Source organism: Centroberyx affinis, unplaced genomic scaffold (genome assembly GCF_046629955.1).
Source record: "Centroberyx affinis isolate AG114_WGS23_722 - 3 ecotype Tasmania unplaced genomic scaffold, CSIRO-AGI_Caff_v1 ptg000723l_1, whole genome shotgun sequence".
Taxonomy (NCBI): Eukaryota; Metazoa; Chordata; class Actinopteri; order Beryciformes; family Berycidae; genus Centroberyx; species Centroberyx affinis.
In genome coordinates, this window is record NW_027279340.1 from 550214 (window position 1) to 574463 (window position 24250).

Genomic DNA, 24250 nt, shown 5'->3' on the forward strand with positions numbered 1-24250 from the left:
ATGTTGATTGTTTCCCTTGAATGCTGTGGCAGCTGACAGGGACAGGAGAAGGGCTGGACAGGACACTATGTCTCTATGAGCCATGCTCATTCAGAAACAATCATTCAGAAATCACCCACAAAGGATTCCCATGGGAGTTTAGGGCAGGAGGAAAGAGGTATGGAAGACGAAGGGGAGAGGGCAGACAAGAGAGAGAGGAAGGAGTGGGTTGAAAACAGAGAAGGGGATTCAGGAACTCACCTCTTTGGGCAGCAGGGAGATGAAGTCTCGCTGAAACTGTGGCTCGATCACCTGCATCATGTGCTTGACTTGTGTGGGCTCGCAGCTGTCAATCAACTCATCCAGCGCCAGCAGCTTCTCTGGGCCAGTCCAGCTCTGGAACACCCAGGACAGAGGAACGGGTAAGAAGGAATATAAAATATTAAGTGTGCTTGTGCAAGTTTGATCTCTACACATACTTTGTGTGGAGTGCCTTGGAAAGACACGGCCTTGAATCCTAACATGCAAAGGTGGGTGTCACTGCATCTGTAACACGTTAATGTGCCTGTGTGTGTATACTGTGTTCTTTCCACAGCAGTGAGCTGCCTGAGGCACCTGCCCTTCTATGGCTGCCAACACATTAAAGGGTCATTTACACATCAAGAACCAGCCTCTATCAAGTATGTCATTACAGCTCTGTGGGGGGATTTCTTCTGGATGAATATTCAGTTGCTGTTTAAATCTGGCTCTAGGATGGCACTTTGTTGGACCTTGCAGCATAACAGTTGTTTTCCTGTGAAGGAGCACAGAACTCTAACAATGATTACAGGCTATAAGGCTGGATGGAAAATGTGGCGCATGCAAGCCACCTGTAATTTGGCAGCTAAAAGCTCTCGCCAGAGGTGCTGGCTCTGAAGGTAATCAGGGGGTTCAAACAACTCCCTGCTCCCAGCCATAAGGAGGATCAGTCAATGCCACAGACTATTAGCACATTGGTTCAAAAAGCATCATGAAAAACACAGGCTGACAATTCCCAATCAGGGATGGGAATGATTATTTGTTTACGCTACTAGTTAACCTTCTAGCAGACCATGAAATTACCAGTCTGTTAAACTACATTCATCAATTTACTTGCCAACTCTTCTTTGTGCTTGGTGTTTCTTTATTATTTTAAATATATCTCTTGCCTCTCTCTAATTTGGCATTGGCTTAAAGGGTTGTGATTATTTTCCCATTGAACTTGCCACATCTCAAGTTTTAAGAAAATTAGTTTCTTAAAAGTTTCAGACTTTTTCCATTAATGGCTCCCTACGGGACTGCAAGTATTGCAGGCTACTTCTGGATGTTATTCTAGACTCTACAGCTAAACAAAAAATCCACCTTTGTATACTCTTACACTGTTAGATATCAGTTTCTAATGTTCAATTCATTTCAGAATTATTTTGTGATGAACTGTCTCAATCAACTTTTTTGGTGTACCGACTTCTCTTCAATCTGCCTCGTCTATTTCAGTTAGTGATTTCACTAATTTCCCAGAATTACTTTCAACAACTCCAAACAACTGGGTGTGATGCAGACAAAGTTAATATCTGTCATTATAGTGCTGATACATGGACATGTAGGGTAATCAGGCTGGCTACTCTACTGTGTGACTAACCATTATGATGGGCTGTTGATTACTGTTGATATAATACTCTCACTCAGACATTCAGGGAATATGTGAACTATTTGTAGCAATTGCCTGTTTAATTTGATACTTTTGAAATTGCTTTTCTCAGCCCTCAGAAAGACTGCCACTCTGAATACAGATCACAGAAGTATTTTGCCTGAAGTTAAAAAACATTCTGTTTTGCTCCCAAATCAAATTGCCTGCAGCAAGTATAGTCAAGTTGAGCTACAAAGACACTGAGGAGGCAATGGCAAAATCCTTCCATGCCAGTGGTACCTGATTGGCCTTGTATTGTTGTTTACATCAAGCTCAGTACTAAATAAGGAGTTTGGACTGCAAGTATAAGCTCAAGTCAACCAACGTATTATTTTACTCAATTATATAGATTGCTAAGGCTTCATGATAGGCTGGGATTTAACCATTTGGTGACCAGTGGCCTACACATTGGTGTCAACAGAGAAACTAATAGTCTACGAGGCTCAACTTCTATTCACTTAACATCAGTGGCAACTGTTAAAATTATCATTCCCAAATTCAATCAGACAAAACTTGTTTTGTCTGATTGAAAGTTTTTAGAAAAATGGGCAAAACATTCTTTGTAGCGATGCTGCTTTGGAGCAGCTTTGACTTCTCACATGCTTTATGGCCTACAGGCTAGGACTGGATTGGGGAATGTATAGAATGTATGTTTGAGGTTTGGCTGCCTGTAGCTGCCTGGGTTGTCAGATTAAAGACAGTGGGCTGTGGCAGGTCCGGGTTGAGGACTGGTTGAAAACACAGTTGTCACAGGCAGACCCAGCAGTTACATGATAGTGACTTTGGTCTCTTTAGTCATTATTATTATCTTTAGTCTAAAATGAAAAATTTGTCCTTTTCAGTTTGTGTTTCTATAGACACTGTCACTCTAATCACAAGAAACATAATTCCATAACATCAGAAAGCTGCTTCATTCACCAAATTAGAGATGGAGAGAAAGTTAGCCTGGCAAACACGAGAGATTTCGCTGACTAAGCCCGTTGCGCAAGCTGCCAATGAGGAAATACAAGAGTCTTGAAATTTCGTTGCATTTAAGGAGCCATTTTCTTGTACACAATGCTTTTAAGGCAAAGAGCAAAGCTATAATTTATTCCCATTTATTTTCCAAAAGATTATATTTATGACTGGTACAGTTGTTTCGGATACAAAGCCAACTACACACACACACACGCACGCACGCGCACACACACTAACTTGTATAAATAGGGCAGCTTTATTACAGAATGGGCTAATTCAATTAAAAAGCAACTGTTTCCTTTAAGTTTACTCATGAACTCAAAATTATCAATGTCAAAACAGATCCAACAGATCCTTTAAATTCCACAGACTCACCTGACCAAAACCTAACAGGTCTTTGTTGCCTCATCAAAAGCCAGAAAAGATAAACTTGTGTGGTTCATGGTTAACATTTTTTGGACAATAGGTACGATTCTGAATTTTTCATTGTCCCAAACATAAACATCTAAATACATTATCACATCATTATCGTTCATGGGTTCAGCTAAAGGAGTCAGTTTGTTTTGTCATATTTAAGACCTCCATGCTGTGACATATGAGCCTAAGTTTGACATCCAACCTTACACCTACGGTCACTGAAGTGGTGTGATTGTATACTGCGCTAATAGTCTGAGAGCTGCCTAAAATATTACACGAGGACAGGGTCAAATTAATGACCATACCCTACAAAGTTGCTGAACTGTCTGAAAGTCAGAAACTTTTCACAATTTTCTCTCTTCAGCTTCGCTCATCACAAACCCAAAGTGACTTCTCAACGGACCTCAAGTCTGCACTGCTATCCTTGGACAATACACTGAAAGAAACAGTAAGGTGGAGCTCCAAATCTAGTACAGACTCAAACCATACTGCAGCACCCTTTGATGAGGAAACTAAATGTTGTCATGAACTTCCTGCTATAAAACACTAGTGTGCTTTAGAGGATCACAGAGGACAACATCTGTTCAACTTTGAATATAGATCATAAGGCTGTGGTAGAAAAATGCAATCTGGGAACTCTGCTTTTTAGTCTGAACAGGTAGGGCTAATTCCAATTCCACGCTACAGTGCCTATGGTAATGTGGTGGGCCAGAACAACAAGGCAGCAATTATCTCTGAGACTAAGTGAACATTGATTGGGCACAACATCTGCTTTTTGATGAGCTTTTGCTCGAGGGCTCAGAGCTGCCCATGGGAGAGGAGAAATGGACAGAGGAGGAGGAAACACTGCTGCGCGGTGGAGAACTCACCTGAAATATTCGGAGCCATTCTTGAAGACCCGTGGGTGGCTGGATTGAGGTGATACGCCGTCTCTGTTGCCCCTGACCATTGGCTGTTCTGATGTGACCAAATGTGGTGGGTGTGGCTGGGCATGGGACGATTCCTGTTGGGCTGCAATTTATAGAAAAAACATAAAATCATTCACCTTGGAGGGACAAATCAAGAATGTCATGAGATTATTACAAAAAAATATGGCAGACACTAGCAGTAGGATGTGAAAGAACTGCTTTCTGAGAGACATTTTGAGGATATAATATTAATGAGGACAAAAACAATGAGTATTAACACAGTATTTAGGGACATTTATATAGACAAGGTGCAATTCTGCAAAAACTTTTGCAGATATTTCCACTACCAATTAAAATGACAATGGAAAGAGCTGTCTTGTGGGGTCACTGGAAGAGCAAATACTGGGCAGCTGGATTTTTAAAGCTGGACTCTTTTGATACCAGAATTTCTCTGACACTAGAAGCATTTCTTGCTCATTATTGATTTAATAATAAGAACTCCAGCTGAAGGCAATTTATTCTGCGAACCAAATTAAAACAAAAATAGTGGTGTTTTGGGTCATTTCCTTCTTTAGCCTTATTCCTTTTTCATTCTACACAGGCTATTTCCAATTACATGGCTATATTATTATAATTTAGGTCAAGATCCCTTTAATTTAGATAGTCAAGACGCCATTTCTTGCCATCAGCACTGACAGCAACTATATTATTACATAATTCAAAAATGTATGCTCTGGGGACATATTACCAGTTATGGTCTGATTGGAACAAAGCATCTAGTAATAAAATAGAAACTTCAGTTTACATCGATAGATTGTGGCTTCAGACCAACAAGGATATCTTTAAATATCATATTTAATTGAGTTTCAAACTGAACGGCATGCTGTGAGTACCAAAAGGAAAAACGGATTTGAGTTGCATGTCTCAAGTCACACGGTATACAATGAAATGACAAAGATAAGGAAAAACCTCAACAACAGATATTTTCTTTAAGATGCCCTTGAGATAATCTTTTGGCTCAGACTACAAAGTATGCACAATTCCAAAGATCTCTGTTCAGTGTTGGCCTCCCCTCTCGCAAGAAACAGGATCTGAAGGGCAGCACAGGACTTCAAACGGCACCTGTGTGCTCTTGCAATGTAGGGGCAGCAAGAGAAAGCAACCAGTGGGCAACTTCAGTACTTCTGATTCTGCTTGCTGGCAGGAGAATGGGAAGCTGGAATCTATTTCATAATGGATTCATCTTTAATGGGATAGGAAGCTGAGACAGGGCCAATTACACGCCAGCGTTGCCCGTGAAGTGGCTGTGTTCAGTCAGAATATTTTCATGTGTCTTCATGGGATTGTGTGTCTTCATGTGAATACATGCATTAAATATTCAGGGTTTGAAGAACATCTGGGACTGCCGAGTAGATGTTGCTGATATAATACCATGATGTGCACAATCATTTATCATCATTTTATTTAATTCCTCATCTATGAGGATAGTAGATATGCAATCTTTGTTCATATCCTTTGATTTCCTTCCATGATAGGCTGATCTATGTGTGTAATGCACTTTAAAGCAAGGAGATTAAGGCTCTTTAAGGGTCAATTTCAATTACTCTCTTCTGGCCCAATGTGGGGAAAAAACTGGGACATTACAGGACAGGAAAAACGAAGACTTTAGTAGTTGGCGTGTCTCCTTTGTGCAGTTGGAGGATCAAATGGGTGGAATGTCGGTTCTTTTACCTTGAATACTCAGGGCCTTTGCAGGGCTTTTTTCCAGAAGGGAAAGATCGGACCTCGGGGCCATGGTCCAACTTTCTCTTCATCTACAAGTCAAAGAGATAGGAGAGAAAAGGAAAAACATTAGAGACCATCACAGCAAAACAATCAACATAGAACCCCAGCTACTAAACAGCATCCCTCTGAAAAGTAAATACAAGTGTACAGATGTATGCCACACGGAATTTGGTTTGAGATGGCAGTTCTGACGTGTGTTGTATAATTCATCGTATTTACTCACTCTCTCCTGATTACTTTCTTTCAAAAACAGAGAACACAGTCACCTCACTCTTGATAAGCCAGCTCTTGAGAAGCAAATGAGAATTTGAGAATATGCATGGGAACGGCGCTTTGAAGAACTGGCACCGCAGAAGCAGAGATCTGCTTTGACAATAGATACAGCTTCTATTAATATTATGTCTCAAAATTCAACATTTTAAAATACACCAAATCCCACCAAACTCATGTCAACAGATTTAAGTAAATAGGACATTAAACCTAAATATATAGTGTTGCCACATTTTAACATTTGCCACCATGAATTAGAATATGACATGACTGTAGATATAGGAACTGAATGTTACAAGGTAGCAGGATACAAAGGAGGCGCACTAGCTTGTTTTACACTCTTGAGTGTTATTCAGATTGCAGTCCATATTGGAGGCACATGACAGGTGAGGGCCGACATCAGCGAACACCCAGACATCCCAAGATATACAGACGAGAACACTCATATAGACATGGCCAAATGTGTGCACCCAAAACTTCAAACACACTGCATACACGCACACAAAATAACCATGCTGTAGTAAGCAAGGCTTGTTCCGGTTGGGCACAGACTGCAGTCTTTGGCAGAGAGGACAGTTTGATTTATATTGATGCTTGGGGAAGAAAAATAGAGCAGCTCCATTCTTTACCGTTCTCTTTCTTCGAGCAGACATGCATGTGTGCACAGCACACAACCCCCCATCCCAAACACACTCGCCTGCACCGATGCCAAGCTAGAACCCTGTTACCGACTACCCAATTGTGTAAACAAAGGACTCTGTGTAGGGGTCTGTGCGAGCCGGATTTCTTCATCCCGTGCCCGCCACTCTAGCCAGGGTTCCTCCCGCACATGCAAGTGATCGCCATCTCAGTGCCAGTCCCTCATGAGTAAATAGACTAACCGAACCCTGAATTAAAGTGTCTGGACAAAATAAAAGATACGTGACAGACTGACTGTATTCTCTGATTAATAAAAGATGCTTTATATGAAACCAAAACCTAAGCTGGATTTGATCATGGTCCTATAGTTTCAGTCTGAAGTGAAGCCACTGATCCTACACACAGACAGCCTGTCCTCTCAACACTCCATCTGTGCCAAAACAGCTGCAGGCACATCACTACAGTGCAAATATTAACCAAATATTTAAAAATATAAAACATTAAACATAAACATTCAGAAATGGTGGGGTGTTATTTGAGACCCTGATGTAGGGTTTACTCTCCAGTCAAATGCTCTGTTTTACTGGTAAATATTGATGAGCTGGAAGCAAGTCACTAAAGGCTTGACCAAAGCAGTGCGCTCCTTCAGTACAGGCTAGGCTACATTTTGACAAACAAAATAGATGTCGCCATGCATTATGCACATTGGTGATCTATTCCTACACTACAACAATTTTGTCCACACAGTTGTTTTGCATTACTTGTAGAACAGACCACTGAAATCCATGCTCCTGCACTTTTATTTATTTATTATTATTATATTTATTTGTCAAAACTATCCAGCAGCAGTTTGTTTACCCTTCTACTCCTGCCTGTTGTGCGGCATGAGACAACCTGTTTTGGAAAATTTCTAGCGGGACTTGCTTCTGTCCTGCCATTATACAGCCTCCTAATGGCCTGCCACAAGGGGCTCAGAACCACATTTAAATGAAAACAGTTTTTGATGCCAACAATGCGCTTTTGATACATTTATGCACTGACTGCATTGTACTCTATGCAAGGGAGGAGCACTGGCGACATGGCTTTGAAGGTGAATTTACTTTGCATATATTGTGTGATTTCAGGGCGACATGATTACATGCCTCTCCTCGAGATGTGTGTTTTTGTTTATTGCTGTGTTTTGGCGAGTGTGGAGGCGTATGGCCTGACCATCATATTTGTCCTCTCAGTTTTTTCATCATCATGACCACATAGGGGTGTTCAGAATAACATTCATATGGCAAGGCAATGCTGAACCAAGAACAGCAGCTCATAATGTGAAATATTTATTTTGTTGCCAACATATTGAAACACTGAATGCTTAACCCAATATTAGGACAACTGCAACCACGTCTGTGATAACAATAAAGGATGTGTACCACCAAATTTAATGTGGACTAAAAAAATCAATGCAGTAAACAACTGACAAACTGGGAACCACAACCTGACTTGACAGATGCGTGTACACATGACTAGCCCATCAACCTGTACTGCAGGTTATCAAAACCTACAGATTTAAGTTTGATGTCCCGTGGACACTGGGGGCTGTGATGTGACCAGGGACTTGTGATCTATCACAGAGAAATGAATGAAACCATGTCTATGTGCTCTAGAGAGGAGCTGCACTGGTACTAAGGACCACATGCAGAGAGCTTCATGAGAAGAGCCAGTGTCATGAAAAACCTTGAGTAAATCATGAGGGAAATTTAAGCCGGGAAAAAAAAAAAACACTGGAATTGAGAAATCCAACACAAGAAGCAACAAACACATAAATGTAGTCCAAATGTTTTCAAGAGCTAGACAAATATGCAGCATATATTCCATCAAGTGTAAATCTAAAATATCTGGCAGATAGAGCTTTTTTATGTTAAGGAAGTGGGTGAGGGTTTATAGGATATTCCTGCTTGTTGAGATCCCATTCTCCAACTCCACCAACTCCCTTGTTCTCAAAGCAATGATCTCACTGCAATGGCAGTTCAGTAGCTAAGGAGAGACTGGGTGTGTGCATGAATGTATGGGTGTGTGTGCGTTTGTGTGTATAACAGTGTGTGTGTATGTGTGTGAGAGAGAGAGAGAGAGAGAGAGAGAGCGAGCAAGAAAGAGAGAATGGGAGTGCTGGCTATGAGTGTGTGCCTCTGTGTGTCTGTGTGTAAGACGCAGAGAGGAAACCTCCAACTAAGCACAGGCGTCAAAAAAAACAAAAAAAAAACAGAGTGTAACCAGCCTCTAGTGTTTCAGCCTGGGAAAAGGTAACCGGAGACAAGAGGAGAATGTTGTGTTTGTAAAGCACTATTAATCAGTCAAATGGTGCTCAACTTCTTCAAGCTTCCCTATCTGGCCAAGAGCAGAGGACAGATGGATGTAGAGTTAATGATATTTTAAAGACAGCAATCACTCTGATGTAATGTGTTGACTCGTTGAAATGGAGACTACATCCTTAAGCATCAGTCATTTGAATAATGATTCTCATCCTAGCCCCATTATTCAAATACTGTCGAGCAACCATGAAATAATTTAATCATGTGAAATAAGCATTTCTAGAGAAGCAGAAATATTTTACATTCAGGAACTGGTCATTGTGAAGGATAGGAGTTCTCCAGATCAATTTGTGGGACTGACAGAGACCCCTTAATTTCTGAAATCAACGCATAAACTGGGTTATGTCTTCGTGGTTTATTTTCTGCCTTTATAAGTGAAAAGTAGCATAAAGAATTCCAATGAATACAAGCTCTAGGGACTGACTTCAAAATACTGATATGCTACAGTATGAGCACAAACCCAAAATGGAATGAGAATGCAAATGAGGGACAATTCAACTCCCTGTACAAAATATACATTGATTAAGGATGGAATATTCATTCAATGAATAGTGACTACTTGAATATAGGGTTTAACACTACATAAGCTACTAGTGTATAGTGTATACTGTACATTTAAACACAATTATACAGCTGTGGACATGGGAGGGGCAGGTTCACCGTAACAGACTTTATTAGGAATTTATGGTATAATATTAGGTAATATGCTTCGTCCAATCCAACTCGCTTCATCTTAATGATTTACTTTGTCCAATTTGATTCCTTTGCATTACAACCAAAAAATATATATATATGTTTTCCCAATACGATAAACAATCTACTTATATTTCATCCTAGAATTAGAGCATTAATTTCTGGCTGGCATCCAGCATAATCCATCCAACATCCTTGAGGATATTCTACCTCACACAGTCTGACACAGTGACCCATTATCTGTGGCTGAAGCCTCAGGCAAGTGCACAATGTCAGGAATAGGCAACTCCAACAGGCAACGCACAAGATCACATACATGAGTCTTAGCAGTCGGTCAGTACAAGATAACCACTGCATAATGTAGAAGCATAATAGCGCTGCAAACTGCGAAGGATTGCAGGGGGCGTGCTGCTCTCCTCATCACAGATATTTTGAATAGTGAAGTCTGCATTATAAAATAACCTAAATCAATGTGATATCCGTCGTCTATGTGTGTTCGTATTACAATAAACCGGGTATAGCGTCAACTAGCAGGTTGTGTCAAAGGGAGGACCACACTGATCGGTGTGATATACAGGTGCAGAGAGCACATCGACTCAGCGTTGAGACTGAATGGGTTTTCAAGGCATTTTTAAAACGAAAAATCCGTAGCTTGGAACACGTTTTATCCCGTATTACAAAATTAAAAACACCGCCAAAGTGTCACAGCAGCCCTTCTGTTTTGTAGTAACGTGGCGTAACCCATTTACAAATCACAATTCAGTGATTAGCCTTGAATCCCGGCGGTGACATTTATTTACACAAAAGTTACTACAGATTAAAGAATGCCAAATCGCGTCGTTATATTGTAGCATCAAACACAGAACTATGATAAAGGCCCGGTCAATTAAATCCGCATCTCTAGGGGTCTGCTACTCGGTTGTTCATCCTCTGCAGTGGCCGTACAATCTGCTGCGAGAGGCGCGTCAAAATAACGAGGGCGACACAACGAGTGAAAACATTAAATAAAAAGGCACGGCGGTGTTTGCGGTGACACTGCAACATCGGTAAACGGGCGCATACAGCAGAAAAGCCTACTCACTTTATAGAAAATCATCTTTAAAGTGCCGTAGAACCCCATCCTTGTAATCCGGTGTGGGGTTTTTTTCCTCTTCAGTGAAAATCGGTGAAGTCCAAATCTCTCTGCGTGGTAGGGAGATTGCTCTGACAGCGCGAGGGCAGTGTACTCTCAGGTAAATCCGACGCTATCTCTGATGTGAACATGCTCGGGCACGTCACTGGAACTGGCGTGCACGTAGTAGATCTCCCCCCTCCAGGTAAAGGAGAGCTCCGCCGTGTCACGCCGACTTGAACGGGGCTCGGTGAACAATGCGATGCGAGCGATCCTGGAAGCTTGTGTGTGGCACCGAGCAGGGAGAAACAGATGAAGGGAGAAGGGGGGGGGAGAAAGCGGTGGCACTCGATACACAGAGAATGAGAGAGAGAGAGAGGGAGGAGTGGAGGGGAGCGTCAGAGCGCAGAGCCGTGCCCTCTTCCTCTTCTCTACACGGGATCGGATTACAGCCTCCCCGGTGGAGAGGAAGGGAATGGTGCAGTCCAACATTCAACACTATGCGCAGCGCATCTTATATGAGCAGGGTACCGGGGGGACATATGCATAGCAGACGAGTAGGCTAGAGGGAGCGGGTTGGAGGGTGCACTCGTTTATTTCTTTATGTTTGTTTTTTTTTTTTTGCACAAGTGGACCCCCCACTTGTTGCGGAACCCAAATACCACCACCACCACCCCCGCCCCGGGACTACACCACCCCATTATTTCCCACAGGTGGCATCTTCACTTATACAATGCTTATGCATTGAACAGTGACTACAGCGACGATTGAAGTAATTCAAAACATAGCGTATAGATTCTGTTCCTGATAGGTTTCTGGAGTAAAACAAATATGAACATAATGCACTAGAGCACTGCATTAGAGAATTTCAACATCCCAGCCAACAGACTAGACGAGACAAAGTAGTCTGCCATTATGCTCCATTTGGCAACAGTGTAAACGATCCACGTCTGGTGCACCTGCTTATTTACACACCAACTGAATAGCCTAATACTTCCATTTCAATATGGCAGCAATTACACTTGCCTAGTTAACAGAACTATGCACTGTTGATGGCTTAACAATTGGAAGTTATTTTACAGCTGGTAACAAATCACAACCACAAAATGCCAGATTCAGTCCAAAAAAAAAAAAAAAATCACATAAATGAATACAAAGTGCAGGTGAATGCAAACTGCAATCAGTAAAAGGCATTGTTGGAATTCCCTTGTTAGTATTTCTGTCACAGCTGAAGAAACTGCCTTTTCAAGGGGACATATAGCTATCAGGTAAACAAACCGGTGGTGACAGGTAGCTTGGCTTTTCCTATTCAAGTAAGGGCTTTGTTTAGCTATACAAGATAAACACACTAGAAGCTTTTTGTTTGATTAATATGGACAAACTGACGACAGAGTATATACAAGAGTGCAGAATGTAAATTAAACACTGAGCGTGGGGTTATTGGCATCTAGGCACGCCACAGCGTTAATCTCTGACAGAAACATCTGTGTGATAGATTAGATATGTAATATGAAGCTAGATGGCCTTACAATACCAATTTGCCATTTGTGTCAATAAGTCTTCAACATTTGCTGCCCTTGACTTCACAGGACATCAGCATTAGTCGGTGAAGATTATCCAAACAAAAACGGGACACAATGAAGGTTCATGTGGAGGGCTCTGTTCTCAGGTAATGGGGCATTGAGATCTGGCAGGCTTTCAGACACCCCAGGCCTACACCTGTAATTATCAAATCATCTTGAGTGGAGGGGGAAATTGAGAGCTTTTACACCTGAGAAGTAAAACACTTGGCAGAAGAGGGCTGGTAAAATCTGCCACAACTTAGAAACAGAATTGTTGAATGTTGGAGAAACTGATGTGACATCAAACTTATGCTCTGTGAACCACAAGGCTGTCTTCATTTTACTTTACCTAAGCAAATAACCACTCATCACAAAGACAGGGACACAGCTTTTAAAGCTTTATGAAAAGACCTGTGGACAGATGCAGTGAAAGATACCAATCATGATCACTGAGTGAGAGTCTACATGCTTTTCACATGTATTCATCAAGAAAGACAGGACAGGTGTAGAGGGACGAGGGTAATCTGGACATTGTACTCAACACAGGGATTCTCTCCTTTGTTACCATAGTAACACCACAAAAAAAAGAAAGCATTCAAAGCAAGGGAGGCGGGGGTGTGTCAGACAGGACGGTTTGAGTTTTGTCTGTGTGTGTTTGAGGTGGCCCTCATGAGAAAGCCCCTCTCGTTCCTCTCTGCCAGCCCAAACTTTACACAGCACATTGGAATGCTCGGCATGCAAGTGGGCTTGCACCGCGGCCTTTGAATAGGCCGCGGCCTCCTTTGTCGTTCCCCTCCTGCCACTTGGTAAAGCATTAACAGCCCCCCCCCCCCCGATACTGACCTCCTGCTTATCAAAACCAAAATCCAGCTAGGCAAACACAAAGCTTCACACAAAACAGGTGTCTTTCAGAGCGAACTCATTTTGGACCGTATTTTGTAATCTTGTTATCACAGAAACAAAAGAATTCCAAGTGATGGCTGCACTAGACGCCAGCTCCCTGTGCTGTAATATTTGGAACTGCAGTATAAAAATATGATCTCATTACATCGCAGTGCAGTGGATAGCTAGTGGGGAAAATGCAAATGCCGTCTCATTTGACTCTGTACACAAACAAGGCAACACAGATATTGGTGTCAACATTTCAACATAGTGACTCAATAGATAACTGTACTAGCTTACAGTTGTGAAGTTTAGTTGGGCATGTTGAGGAAGTTTTGGAGTGAATGAATGGAGGAGGAGGCAGTGAGTGAAAAATAGATTTATAGATGGATTTGACTGTGGCTTACCATTCAAAAGCAAGATATGTAGGTGGGAAAAAGCTACGCTACAAGAGAACAGGGCCATCTTGAGCAAATGTTTAATGTGAGTTGCTGAACTTGAAGGAGGCAAATACTTGTTGGGCAGCGATGCATCACTAATCAGAGCCATGTCATTGTGTGATTGTCCTCACTGTGACAAAATGAGGGACTAGGGGGTCTCCTCTCAATGGATTTTCAGCAATGGCGAAGTGTGAGCCACATTCCAGATTGGACAGATGCAAGGCATGTGGGGGAGGTTTGATGAATAAGGAAACCATGGATCATGGCATTCGGCGAAGCACAATAATAGCATCATCTGCATGGGGTTGAATTAACATATCCTATAACCACCCACGCGACTAAAAGGCTGAGGTTTGAAGGGGTCAGGTCAACAAAGAAATTAATGCAAGAGGCACTGGTATCTCCCTTGTGACATCAATGAGGTCCACGGGAAATAAATGAAGAACAAAGGTCAGCATTTGCAATTACTGGCAATCATTTGCAAATTTTAATTTAGTAGATGCAACATTTGAAAATATAACCAAAGTCTTAAGAAGCATTCAGAAATAATTAATGGATAATACACTACACACTGAAGAGAACGGAAGCAAAATGTACTAACACTTTAACACTAAGCGAGGGGAAATCCAAAGACAAAGACCAACAGTGCCCTGTGTTGATGCCCCACACAGGCATGCACCGAAAGGCAGAAGACATCAGCAGTGAGTGGGGTTGTGGGTTGTATTATAATAATAACGCCATAAATTACTGGGCAACGCTAATATTGAGTTTTATTTGTTGTATATCGGAGCAGAATCTAAATGGGACTTTTTCCCAGTTGAAAAGCAGTGAAGGTCACATTTTATGATAACAACAATGCACTGGAGCTGGACTATATATTCCTTTCTGGTCTGGTGAAAGGATAATAAGATCTCATGTAAGTTGGTTAACAAAAAGCTAATACTAATTTTATCGTTTGTCAAGGGGACAGTGGAATTGCAAACATTGCTTTCGTTTTATTGGTATTTTTCTAACCAACACAGTCTTTTCACAAATACAAAAGAAAAAAATAATAATTCAATTTGTTTTCTCACAAGACAGAGTGTTTAACAATAAGCAGAAGGCAGTAAAGCAGAGAAAACACAATACTGAAGCAGTGCAGAAAAATTGTGGTGTTTCTTAGCTCCTGAGTGGGACAGCAGGCTAGGTGTTTCATTAAAGTCCCCTATTCGAATTGCAGTTGTAATCACAAGTGCAGTGCCCGTTTGCGCCGCTGCTGCACAGAGCGCTGTTCGCTTGTTTATTCAAAGTTTATTAATATTGAATGTGTTGCGTGTCTAAATTGCACCAAATCCGACACTGCACTTCCTTGGGTCCCCAGCAATACACCCGCCAAGTGTGAAGTCGATTGGACGAACGGTTCTCGAGATACGCGACGGACACACAGACAGAGATTCCTTGCTTTATAGTATGATAATAGAAGTCCTTAATAATGCATCTGTACAGCATCTTGCATTAGTTCTGAAGCCTACTACTTTGTAAGACTTGCAAAGTAGAACTAAATAGACAACACAAAACTTACATCTATCAAACAACTGAACCATTTCTTGAACTAAACAAAATTTGGACTTGCCATATTGCTCCACTCTAACATGGAAGCTACAGAACAGCTTGCACTACAAGTGGGCAACATCTGTAGCAGAACTGGGATGTCTAGAACTCCTTGTCTCTTGTCACCAAACAACAAGCCTGGGAACAACGACCATCTTGTCTCCTAATTTATTAATGACTGCTGCTGAAATTGATCACTGATCTAGGACCTCAGTGATAGGATAAAAGACCAAGAAGCGGAAGCTGTTGATCTCTCCGGGGGGAATGAATAAATCAGTGTGGCGCAAGTGCTGAGGGATGATGAAAATGATATTAACCCTTTGGCCTCAGTATGCGCATCGAACAGAGGAAAGAGACTCTAACTTTTACATAGAAAAAGCCAAGCACTTGCTCCACTCTCAACCAATCTGCTGCCCAATGAATTAATGCAAAGTTGACCTTTGCCCATGCCAAATTCATACAGTATTTGTACAGCTATGAAAAAGAATTGCAACATCAGGAAGAATGTGATTTCCACTGTGCAATATAAACATTTTTTTCAAATGACAATCATGATTGTCTACAGTTCTATAACCAAGTAACCTTTGCATCATCTTCGACAGTTTTCAATAAGTAAAAGAACTCCTGTAAAAATCTGTTGTCCAATTCTAGTATACAATCAATACCCCAAAAAGAGGTCACATACTTGTAATGGTGAACTCTGCAGGCAAAATTTCAACATAGAGGTGTTAACATTTTCCTCTGCTTCCAATCCTCTTTCTATTATAAGCCTATCTGGTTTTGCATTTGGATGCACACTGAGCTGTCATATCTCATTCAGAAATGAAAGAGGGTTATGGAAATGTGTGTGATGAGCCAGGTGAAACTTGGCTGGTGCTGGCATCAACATTTACACAGAAACGGATAAACCCCTTTAATCATCCAGAATTACCACTCTACATCCCAGATGAAGCAGAGCGAGCCAAATTGTACCTGCTGGGTGTTGGCTGTCATCTGTAGGTGCCAGAGTTTGCTTGAGAACTTGTGGGAAAGTGTGGAGGGATATTCTGACTGTGTCTTGGTCACATATGACGCCCTGGCCTGAACTATTAAAAGAACTTCACACGCCACACTGCCTTTGGTATTTTTCACTTAATTTTCATCTGGAATGCAACGTCATACTACCCTCCATCTCTGGAACAAGGCAGTAATTTGCATTTTTGCTGTTCCAACCAAATGGCATCAAGAGGAAATAAGCCTAACCTCTCAAGGGAGGTTTTACCCTCCTCTAATTGGATCAGAGTATGCTTTTCAATCTGTAAATGAAAGATATGAAGGAAAAGCTAACTGTCATTGCACACAGTCAGTCTATTGCAGGCAGAGAAATAAGCAAACACACTGGTCATTCAGTCGTTTAGGCATTTAACTTAATTCTTAAGAACTGTTTTAAAGTGGGCATTAAAAAAGATACAATGAACTATGAATGAACTATAATGCAGGGTGGTGTGTTTGTCAATCACTTTGCTGAGATAAGTCTTAGTCATGTTTACTCTGACTTATGGAGCCTTGGCTGCAGTGCTGTATATTGAAAAATGGTAAGCCTCACAGACATGTGCACACACACACATGCAAGAACGCATGCATGCACGCAAGAATGTACACACACACACGCCATTTTCCCTAACTAAGCTTGTGTTGTGATGGAAAAGAAGCTCTACATTTAAAAATAGCTCCATTTTACAGGCCAAGCTCTCTGCTAATAATGCTAATATGCATCCTCATTGAGTCTGAACTGGAAAGGTTGAGGAAGCAGAGAAGAAATACAATGTTCCTCAAAAAGTTTCCTTCAACAAAACATTAATAACTTTATCCATCATATTATATTACACTGCAGCACTGTAGTACAAACACTACTCTTAGAGGAAGAGACTAAAACTTTATCATAGGACAAACTGTAGCATCTTCAATATAATAAACAGGAGTTGGACAAAAAAGCAGGGGAATGTAGGGTTGAACCAACTTCAGTGGTAAGATAAATGGTGGGATATTTTTCAACAGCTTGCAGAAAAATGAACTCCAAGAAAGAGCAGAAGACGTGAGAACGAAAAGAAAATGAGTAGAGAAGGCTGGGAAAGCAATTTGGTGTTAAGGATGAGGTAGCCGTCTCTTTTTCTGAATATTAAACCAAGATGAATCATACAGACAGGTGAGCCTGAACAATGAGGTAATGTGGAAAGATTCAGGTGGAACATCTTCGGTGTTGCTGAGCTGAAAGCTCTCATTTTGTTCCCCTATTCTTGATAGCCAGGCCAAGTAGAAAAGTGGCACAAATAAACGGTGACAAAAAAAAACAAAAACACATTTGATAAGACTGAAAGACGTGACTCCCATCTTGAATCACGATCCAATTTCCAGAAAGTGAAGGGCACGTTTGATCTTGTTTAGATGTGTCCACTGGCCATGCCTTTGAAAGCCCAGGCTCTTGTCTAAAGTGTCTGCTAAGGATTATTGTTATCTCTGATGGGCCACCAGTGAAAGTGGGTGATAGCAACCTTTTTAGTGCTCGACTCGACTGCTATCAACTGCCATGTCTGCCTGCACAGTGAGAGTCAAATAATGGCCATATTTTGAAGAGAGATCAAAGAGGCAGAACATGAAAGCATATATGTCTTTGTTTTAGGTGGTTTGTTGGGGAATAGATAGACTGACGCAATGCAACAGCAATGCAACTCTGCCTGCATACTGTACCATACCAAACTCCCCTCAAGCATGTGTTAAATGAGTGGACATGAGGCTAAGCTTGTATTATTGTGAAATAAAGAGAATATAAGTGCTGCTTTAAGGGGTAGATAAAATGTGTGTATGTGTGTGTTAAAGACAGAGCGAAAGAAAGTGAGACTGAGGAACAAAAGAGTGTTCGTATAAAAGAGTGTGTGTAGGGGAACAAGAAGCTGTAATCTGTTAGAGGGTGTATATATTTGAATGTATTGTGGGTTGGAAACAAATGTTTTCTGATAGTGGCATCGTGTCTTTCGGCATGACTGGCTGCGTGTCAGTGGCGTAGAAAACATTTAGGATACAGTGGGCAGGGTTTGACAAAGATTTGCCATTTGCCCAGGGCCAGTAAGATTTTGACTTGGGCTGGAAAAAAAAAAAAAAAAGAAAAAAAAGAAAAGGGTTATGGGCTTACTACTTCCTACCCGGTGATAAACCTGTTATGTTTACCTCTCTGCTCTGCCAATGGCCCACTTTCCTTTCTGTTATGCTTTTTCTGACCAATTTGAGAACTCAGTTGTGTGGAGGCAGGTATTTTGAATTATATGGAGTGAAAAGTCTGTTTGCTTCACTGTGAAAGCAAGAATTTCCTTCAGTTGAAAATGTTAAATCAATCCCACACTGTTTGTTGGCTATTTCCAAGTGAAACCTAGGTTAGACAACAAGACTGGGCAGTACAGACTAAACGACTAGTCTGCTTGCCATTTCATCAAGAAGCCATTGGGGCATCACACACATGAACACGAGAGATCACACACTACCTGATTTTGTCATTCAAAAACATTTTCCCATTCATCCACAGCTCACTGTAAATACAATTACAAAATTGGTGTTCTATTGCTTCATGGTTCAGAAGCTACAGTTTACATTTACATTACAACTGTATTTTGTGAAATTATTAGAGGAAAAACGCAGAGGAACTCTGTATGAGACTTCTTTCACTTAATTTGGAATTGCATACTTACTTTGACTAATCCAGACACATTACCATTTTATATGAGATTTATTCCTCCAAAATAAATTATACAGAGACTTATGAAGAGTGGAGCAAGTGGAGTTGTCAATCTCACTGATGTTAAGGATCTACGTTAGTGGGGGCTTAAGCGACTTCTCTTCTGCTTTATTATCTTCCCCCTTAACCTAAACTACCATTAGTTGTTGCCAGGATCACTCAGATTTCAGTCTTGGACCCCTTCACACAACAAGTGCCCGGCCAGACGAAATCGAAATGTTTGAAAAAATCTTGTCCGGCCAATGGACCAGAGTCTCCAGTCTTGAGCCTATTCACACTACAGGATAATCTGCTGCCGAGATTACGATTGGCATTAAAATTGTCTAGTGTAACCTAGCTTTAAGGTGGATTGAGCAGCCTCATTTTTAAAAAGGAAACTACAACTACCACAAACACACACTTGATTTCCATGACAACAGCTGGCAGCACCTAGCCTGTATGTTGGCAAAGTAGGCAGCTGGAAACCCCTCATTGGGTCCGATTAAGGTATTGGCAAGACAAATGAAGGGAGGGACTTACCAGCCCAATAAATCCCCTCTCTCACTTTTGTTTTTTCCATTTGCTGTTACACATGCTGGTTACATTTATAGAAAAACTTTTGTCAGCTGGATAAGACAGCTCATCCATGAATACATTAAGTACCAATTTATCAGGGCCAATTGATACTTTGGAATTTTACAGTTACAAATGGATTGGCTAACAGTTAACAGTTGTGGAGTTATTACATAAGAAAAAAGGACTCTGTATCATTTTAGGACTAGTTATCATCTAATCCTATAAGTTGTGTAGACAGAATCAGTATTAGTAATGGGTTAATACCAAAAATGGTATTTTGCAGTGCTGTGCTCTGCAAAGTCAAAGGAAGTGGTGCCATTGCTTAGCAAAACAGCCTGAGGTAAATTGAATGTTTCTTGCGGAGGAAGCATGTACATGCAGATAATCATAAGTAATGCAATGCCATTGATACGGTTCATGAAGAGTGCCTTGGGACCCTCTGTAACATGTTTAATCTTCCACACTGAGGTTGGACTGAGGATCAAGTAGGCTTTACGGCCGAGGTAATACCAGTAAATGAGAAGAAAGCTTATTAGGATTTTTTGTACATTATGGGAAAACAGTAGAGCCTACTGTTGTGAAGAAGAACCACCTAAGCCACATTATGCAAAGAGTATGGCAGGATGGGTGAGACTGATGCTTAGAGAGATGTGTCTCTTGGGATTTTAAGAGCTAGATGCAATGGCAAGGGTTAAAGGTCATAAACGGTTAATCTCAGGAATGGCAGAGGAGCGGTGAACCCTAGGGCTTGAATGCATGTTCGTTTCTCCCTCTTTTTCACTCACAAACACACACACACACACCTGAGACTATTGCAAACTGTGAATGGTAGTGACAGAGAGAAGAGAAATATGAATTAATGGCGGGACATAACGGAAGGGGAAGGAGGAGTGTGGGGGTTAGATAGAGTAGTGCTGACATACTCTTCAGCAGCACATTCTGCTCTGACTAAAAAAAAACAGTCACCTCAGCAAAGATGGAAAGACAGAAAGTTCCACCTTTGGTAGGGTTAATATGAGGACCATCTACTAAATCTAAAAGATTGACACTTCAAATGATGTCAAAACAGACATCTGAAGTTGTAGATACAGAAGCAAAACACTGACAACTGTGTATTGAAAAAGCTTTGCCTTCTAACTTAATAAAACACATCACAGAAGCATCTGTTTCAGAACTGTAACAGTATTAATAGCTGTTGTACCCTCTAAAAGGTCAGCAGTAATACTTGGGCAAGGCTGATGTTTGAGGTGCCTGCCATATGTGCACAGTATCCTGAGGTGGAAATCTGTCTGGCTGAGAGGACAGGCAGCATGGGGTCTCTGATGAGCTGCATCCCATGCTGGGGACCTGGGGACACGGGGAGCACAGAGGAAGACCACAGCTGCTGCTAGAAGTAAATCTCCTGCGTGGTCTGGATTTAGGATATCTGGTTTATGTAAAGAGGGCAGTGATATGGCATACTTTGTCTGTCTTGTGTTCCTCAAGCTTCCCATTCCCAAGTCAGCAAGAGTCAGACTTCCACCTCGAGTTTCCTTGACATCTACTGCTAACAAGAACTTTAACACAGCTCATTAAGTTGCTAGCATGTCTGTCAGAAGACAAACTTTGACAACTTTAATTTGTGAAGAGAAATTTACTAGGACACAGGGGGTCATGGAGTTATCTTCACTTGGCCATAGAGATCTTGGTCCCATTGGTGGTGGAGAATGCTCTGAAGGACCCGCCCGACCTAGGGTGGAGTGGTGGCAGACTACAATGCAGACACCCTCTGCATTATTCAGAAGCAGCAATCTGCCTCTCTTTGCTAATACATGTGGATAGGCAGATATGGAAAGTTAAGTGCTCATTTGTTAAAGAGTACATGGGGAGTTAAGACACCCCAACCCTCTAAATGGGCATCCATTGGGAGCAGCGGTTATGTATCGCCCTTATCATGCATGGTTTGATGCAGGCATCGCTGCTGCCTTTTTCTGCTCCCTGCCTCCAACTCATACAGCTTCTGTCGCATACTACTCTTAGAGGATTGTAGAAGGGAAGAGCACTCCTACTCAATGTACAACTACACAGAAAACACTACACTCCTACTTTCTGTCTTGAAGAGAAGGGAGAGGCGTTTATTAGGTGCTTGGGAGAAGCACCTCTATGAATGCCGGGCTCTGTGTGTGCATTTATTCATTCGTGTGTAATGCTTTACTACTACTGGTCTGTGCATTGTGAAATGACAATTGCACAGCTAGGTCTGAATTTGACAAACTTGAGATAAAAAAAAATAAAAAAAGAAAGAAAAAAGAAAACATTTGAAAAATCTTCCTGGGCAGGAATAAATATGTATGGGAAACACTGGTAGACTATGGACAGCCTGAAATTACTAAGAATAATCATCCATTCAGTATTTTCAGTTCAAGGCCAAGGGTGTTGTATTAACTTGAAAATATTTGCCAATTTAACATATAGGCAAAGCTATAATATGCTACTTTTCGTCTTGTGGCAGGAAGTGTATTGTTAGTCCTGCCATACTCCCCCTCAATTGTTCATGTCCCAGTGCTTGTCAGTCATCTTGATGAGATGTCTACCTTGAAACAGCATCTAGCCTGAGGCTGAGGTAACTGGCATCTGCAAAGCCCACCAGAGGCACTGAAGAAGCAGACGGCAAGCACAAGCAATTGACGGTTTAAAAATAAAAAATAAGTAAACATATCGCCCCCCACAATAATGTAGGCAGCCCTTGGGCCATCTTCTCTCCAAGTTTCATCAAAATAGGACCAGTGGTGCAGTTACAGTATTGTCTTTCAAAGTTTAAATTCTGACCTTTAAATACAGCGTTCCCATCAGACCAATCAGTGTCATTTTTTAAACACCACAACACAGTGCCAAAATGCATCATCCCTCCATATTTTGCCAGAATCAAAACAGTCGTGTCTGAGATTAGACGTTTGAGTTTGGCCAAACACTGTAATTTTGGGAACAGTGTATAGATGCATAATTGCTGGAGATGCGTAATCTACAAATTTCATCAAAATAAGACCAGTGCCATCTGATATAACACCTTAGACATGTTTGACTGATGGCCGGACGGACACAGTTTGATTAAGCAGTTTTTCATCAGAGGGCTTCACTTTCGAAAAATACCATGTTTTTGGTGCATTTATCCTGTTAAGTTTGTGGACTGGTATAAATAATGTCAAAGTCTAATTTGGAATCTATTAAAAAAACTGTCAAAGGAATAATTTGACTATCAGTCAAATATTTCACACCACTAAGCTGTTGGAACTCATAAGTAGTCTACAACATATTTTCATCTGCTTTTGTTGCGGTATGGGTGGAGGGTTGTCACTTCTACCTTTTATGTGTGGCCACTTTACAAGGCTTGCTGACAGTAATACTTCTCTCCTTTTCCAAAGTTTCCCAACAAAGGAAGTATAAGATCACTCTGCACCTCAAGAGCTAGCCAGTCTGTGAAATAAGCATAAGAGCACTGGAAAATGGAAGTGAGGTTGGAACAACTTCCCAAAAATAGACTTTCCTCCGCAGACATAGTGTCTTGCTCTCACACCGCAACAGCATTCTCCATGGAACGATTTAGATGTTTTCCGCTAAGAAACCATACTGCCTTCTTTAGGGGATCTTGGGCTGCATTTCAAAAGTAGTGGAATACGACTTTGGGGGTCAGTTCTTCTCAGGTAGAGGAAAGTAGAGTGAACTGGAGTAGCACAAGTACCAAAGTATTGTATCCAACTTTCTAGCCCCTCCTTTCTTTTCTTTCCGTCCTTTCCATAGTGATTGAACTCTGCTCTGGAACAGACATTTGCTTGGGCGTTGACAAGACTTCAATGTGTGGGACAAGTTTTAGCGTAAGGAAGTGTGACCCTGTAATTCTGTAGGGGTGACTGTGTCTAATTTTATTCATTTTGTTTATTTATTGATTAAAACTAGCTGTCTGGTGGTCCATTATCTTAACTTCAGTGATTGAACATGATACCATGGGGCTGACAGATATTACCTGGGTAACTTTCCCACAAAATACAAAAATAGAATCATAAACCAAACCAAAGCAATTTCTTCTGCTCTTTCACTGAAAGCCTACTTGGCATCTGACCAAATGACTGAAGAAGAAAAAACCATTACAATAGAATGACAATTTTTGTGAAATTGACTATTTATAGATTAGTTGCAACTCGAGTTCAATTAATAATTAGTTCATTAAGAGTCGCTCAATTCTATTTTTGGGGTGCACTGACCTTTTGAGAACCCTCACCTAAACTCCAGCAGAGCATGTTGAAGTCAGAATCACTTAGATTTATTTTGGCATGTTTCTTGACCTTTAAGTCAAATACAATCCTGCAATTCAAGTTTCTAAAAATCAGACAAGTCAAATAGACACTGTGGCTTAAAATTGTCTTTTACTCACAAGCCTTGATGGTTTGCTCCTTATTTCATGATGAAGAGTGTTATACCATAGGCAGATGTTTTTAACTTGAGAGCACATAATGTTCAACTGTTGGATACAAAACTGAGTATGAATTTTGACACTGACATTTTATTTTCCACTGAGTGCCCCTTCCTTTTGCTTGAAATAAAGCTGCCATAAAATTGTTTTGCTGCATATATAACATCAACGCAGCTAATGAAAAACA

General features: G+C 41.1%; 1 protein-coding gene across 3 annotated transcripts in view; it reads right to left on the bottom strand.

The window, feature by feature from the left end:
• The window catches only part of fbxw7 (F-box and WD repeat domain containing 7), a 141145-nt gene that overhangs the window by 14115 nt on the left and 102780 nt on the right, over positions 1-24250 (bottom strand). For 2 of the 3 annotated variants that reach the window (XM_071519708.1, XM_071519709.1), the window contains 3 exons: positions 5698-5780; positions 3928-4069; positions 241-375 (listed from right to left, as the gene is read on the bottom strand). In XM_071519708.1, the coding sequence (XP_071375809.1) occupies positions 241-375; positions 3928-4069; positions 5698-5780 (360 nt within the window). Of the gene's footprint in view, positions 1-240; positions 376-3927; positions 4070-5697; positions 5781-10791; positions 10981-24250 lie in introns of those variants that run through there. The other variant, XM_071519710.1, reaches the window with a different exon arrangement.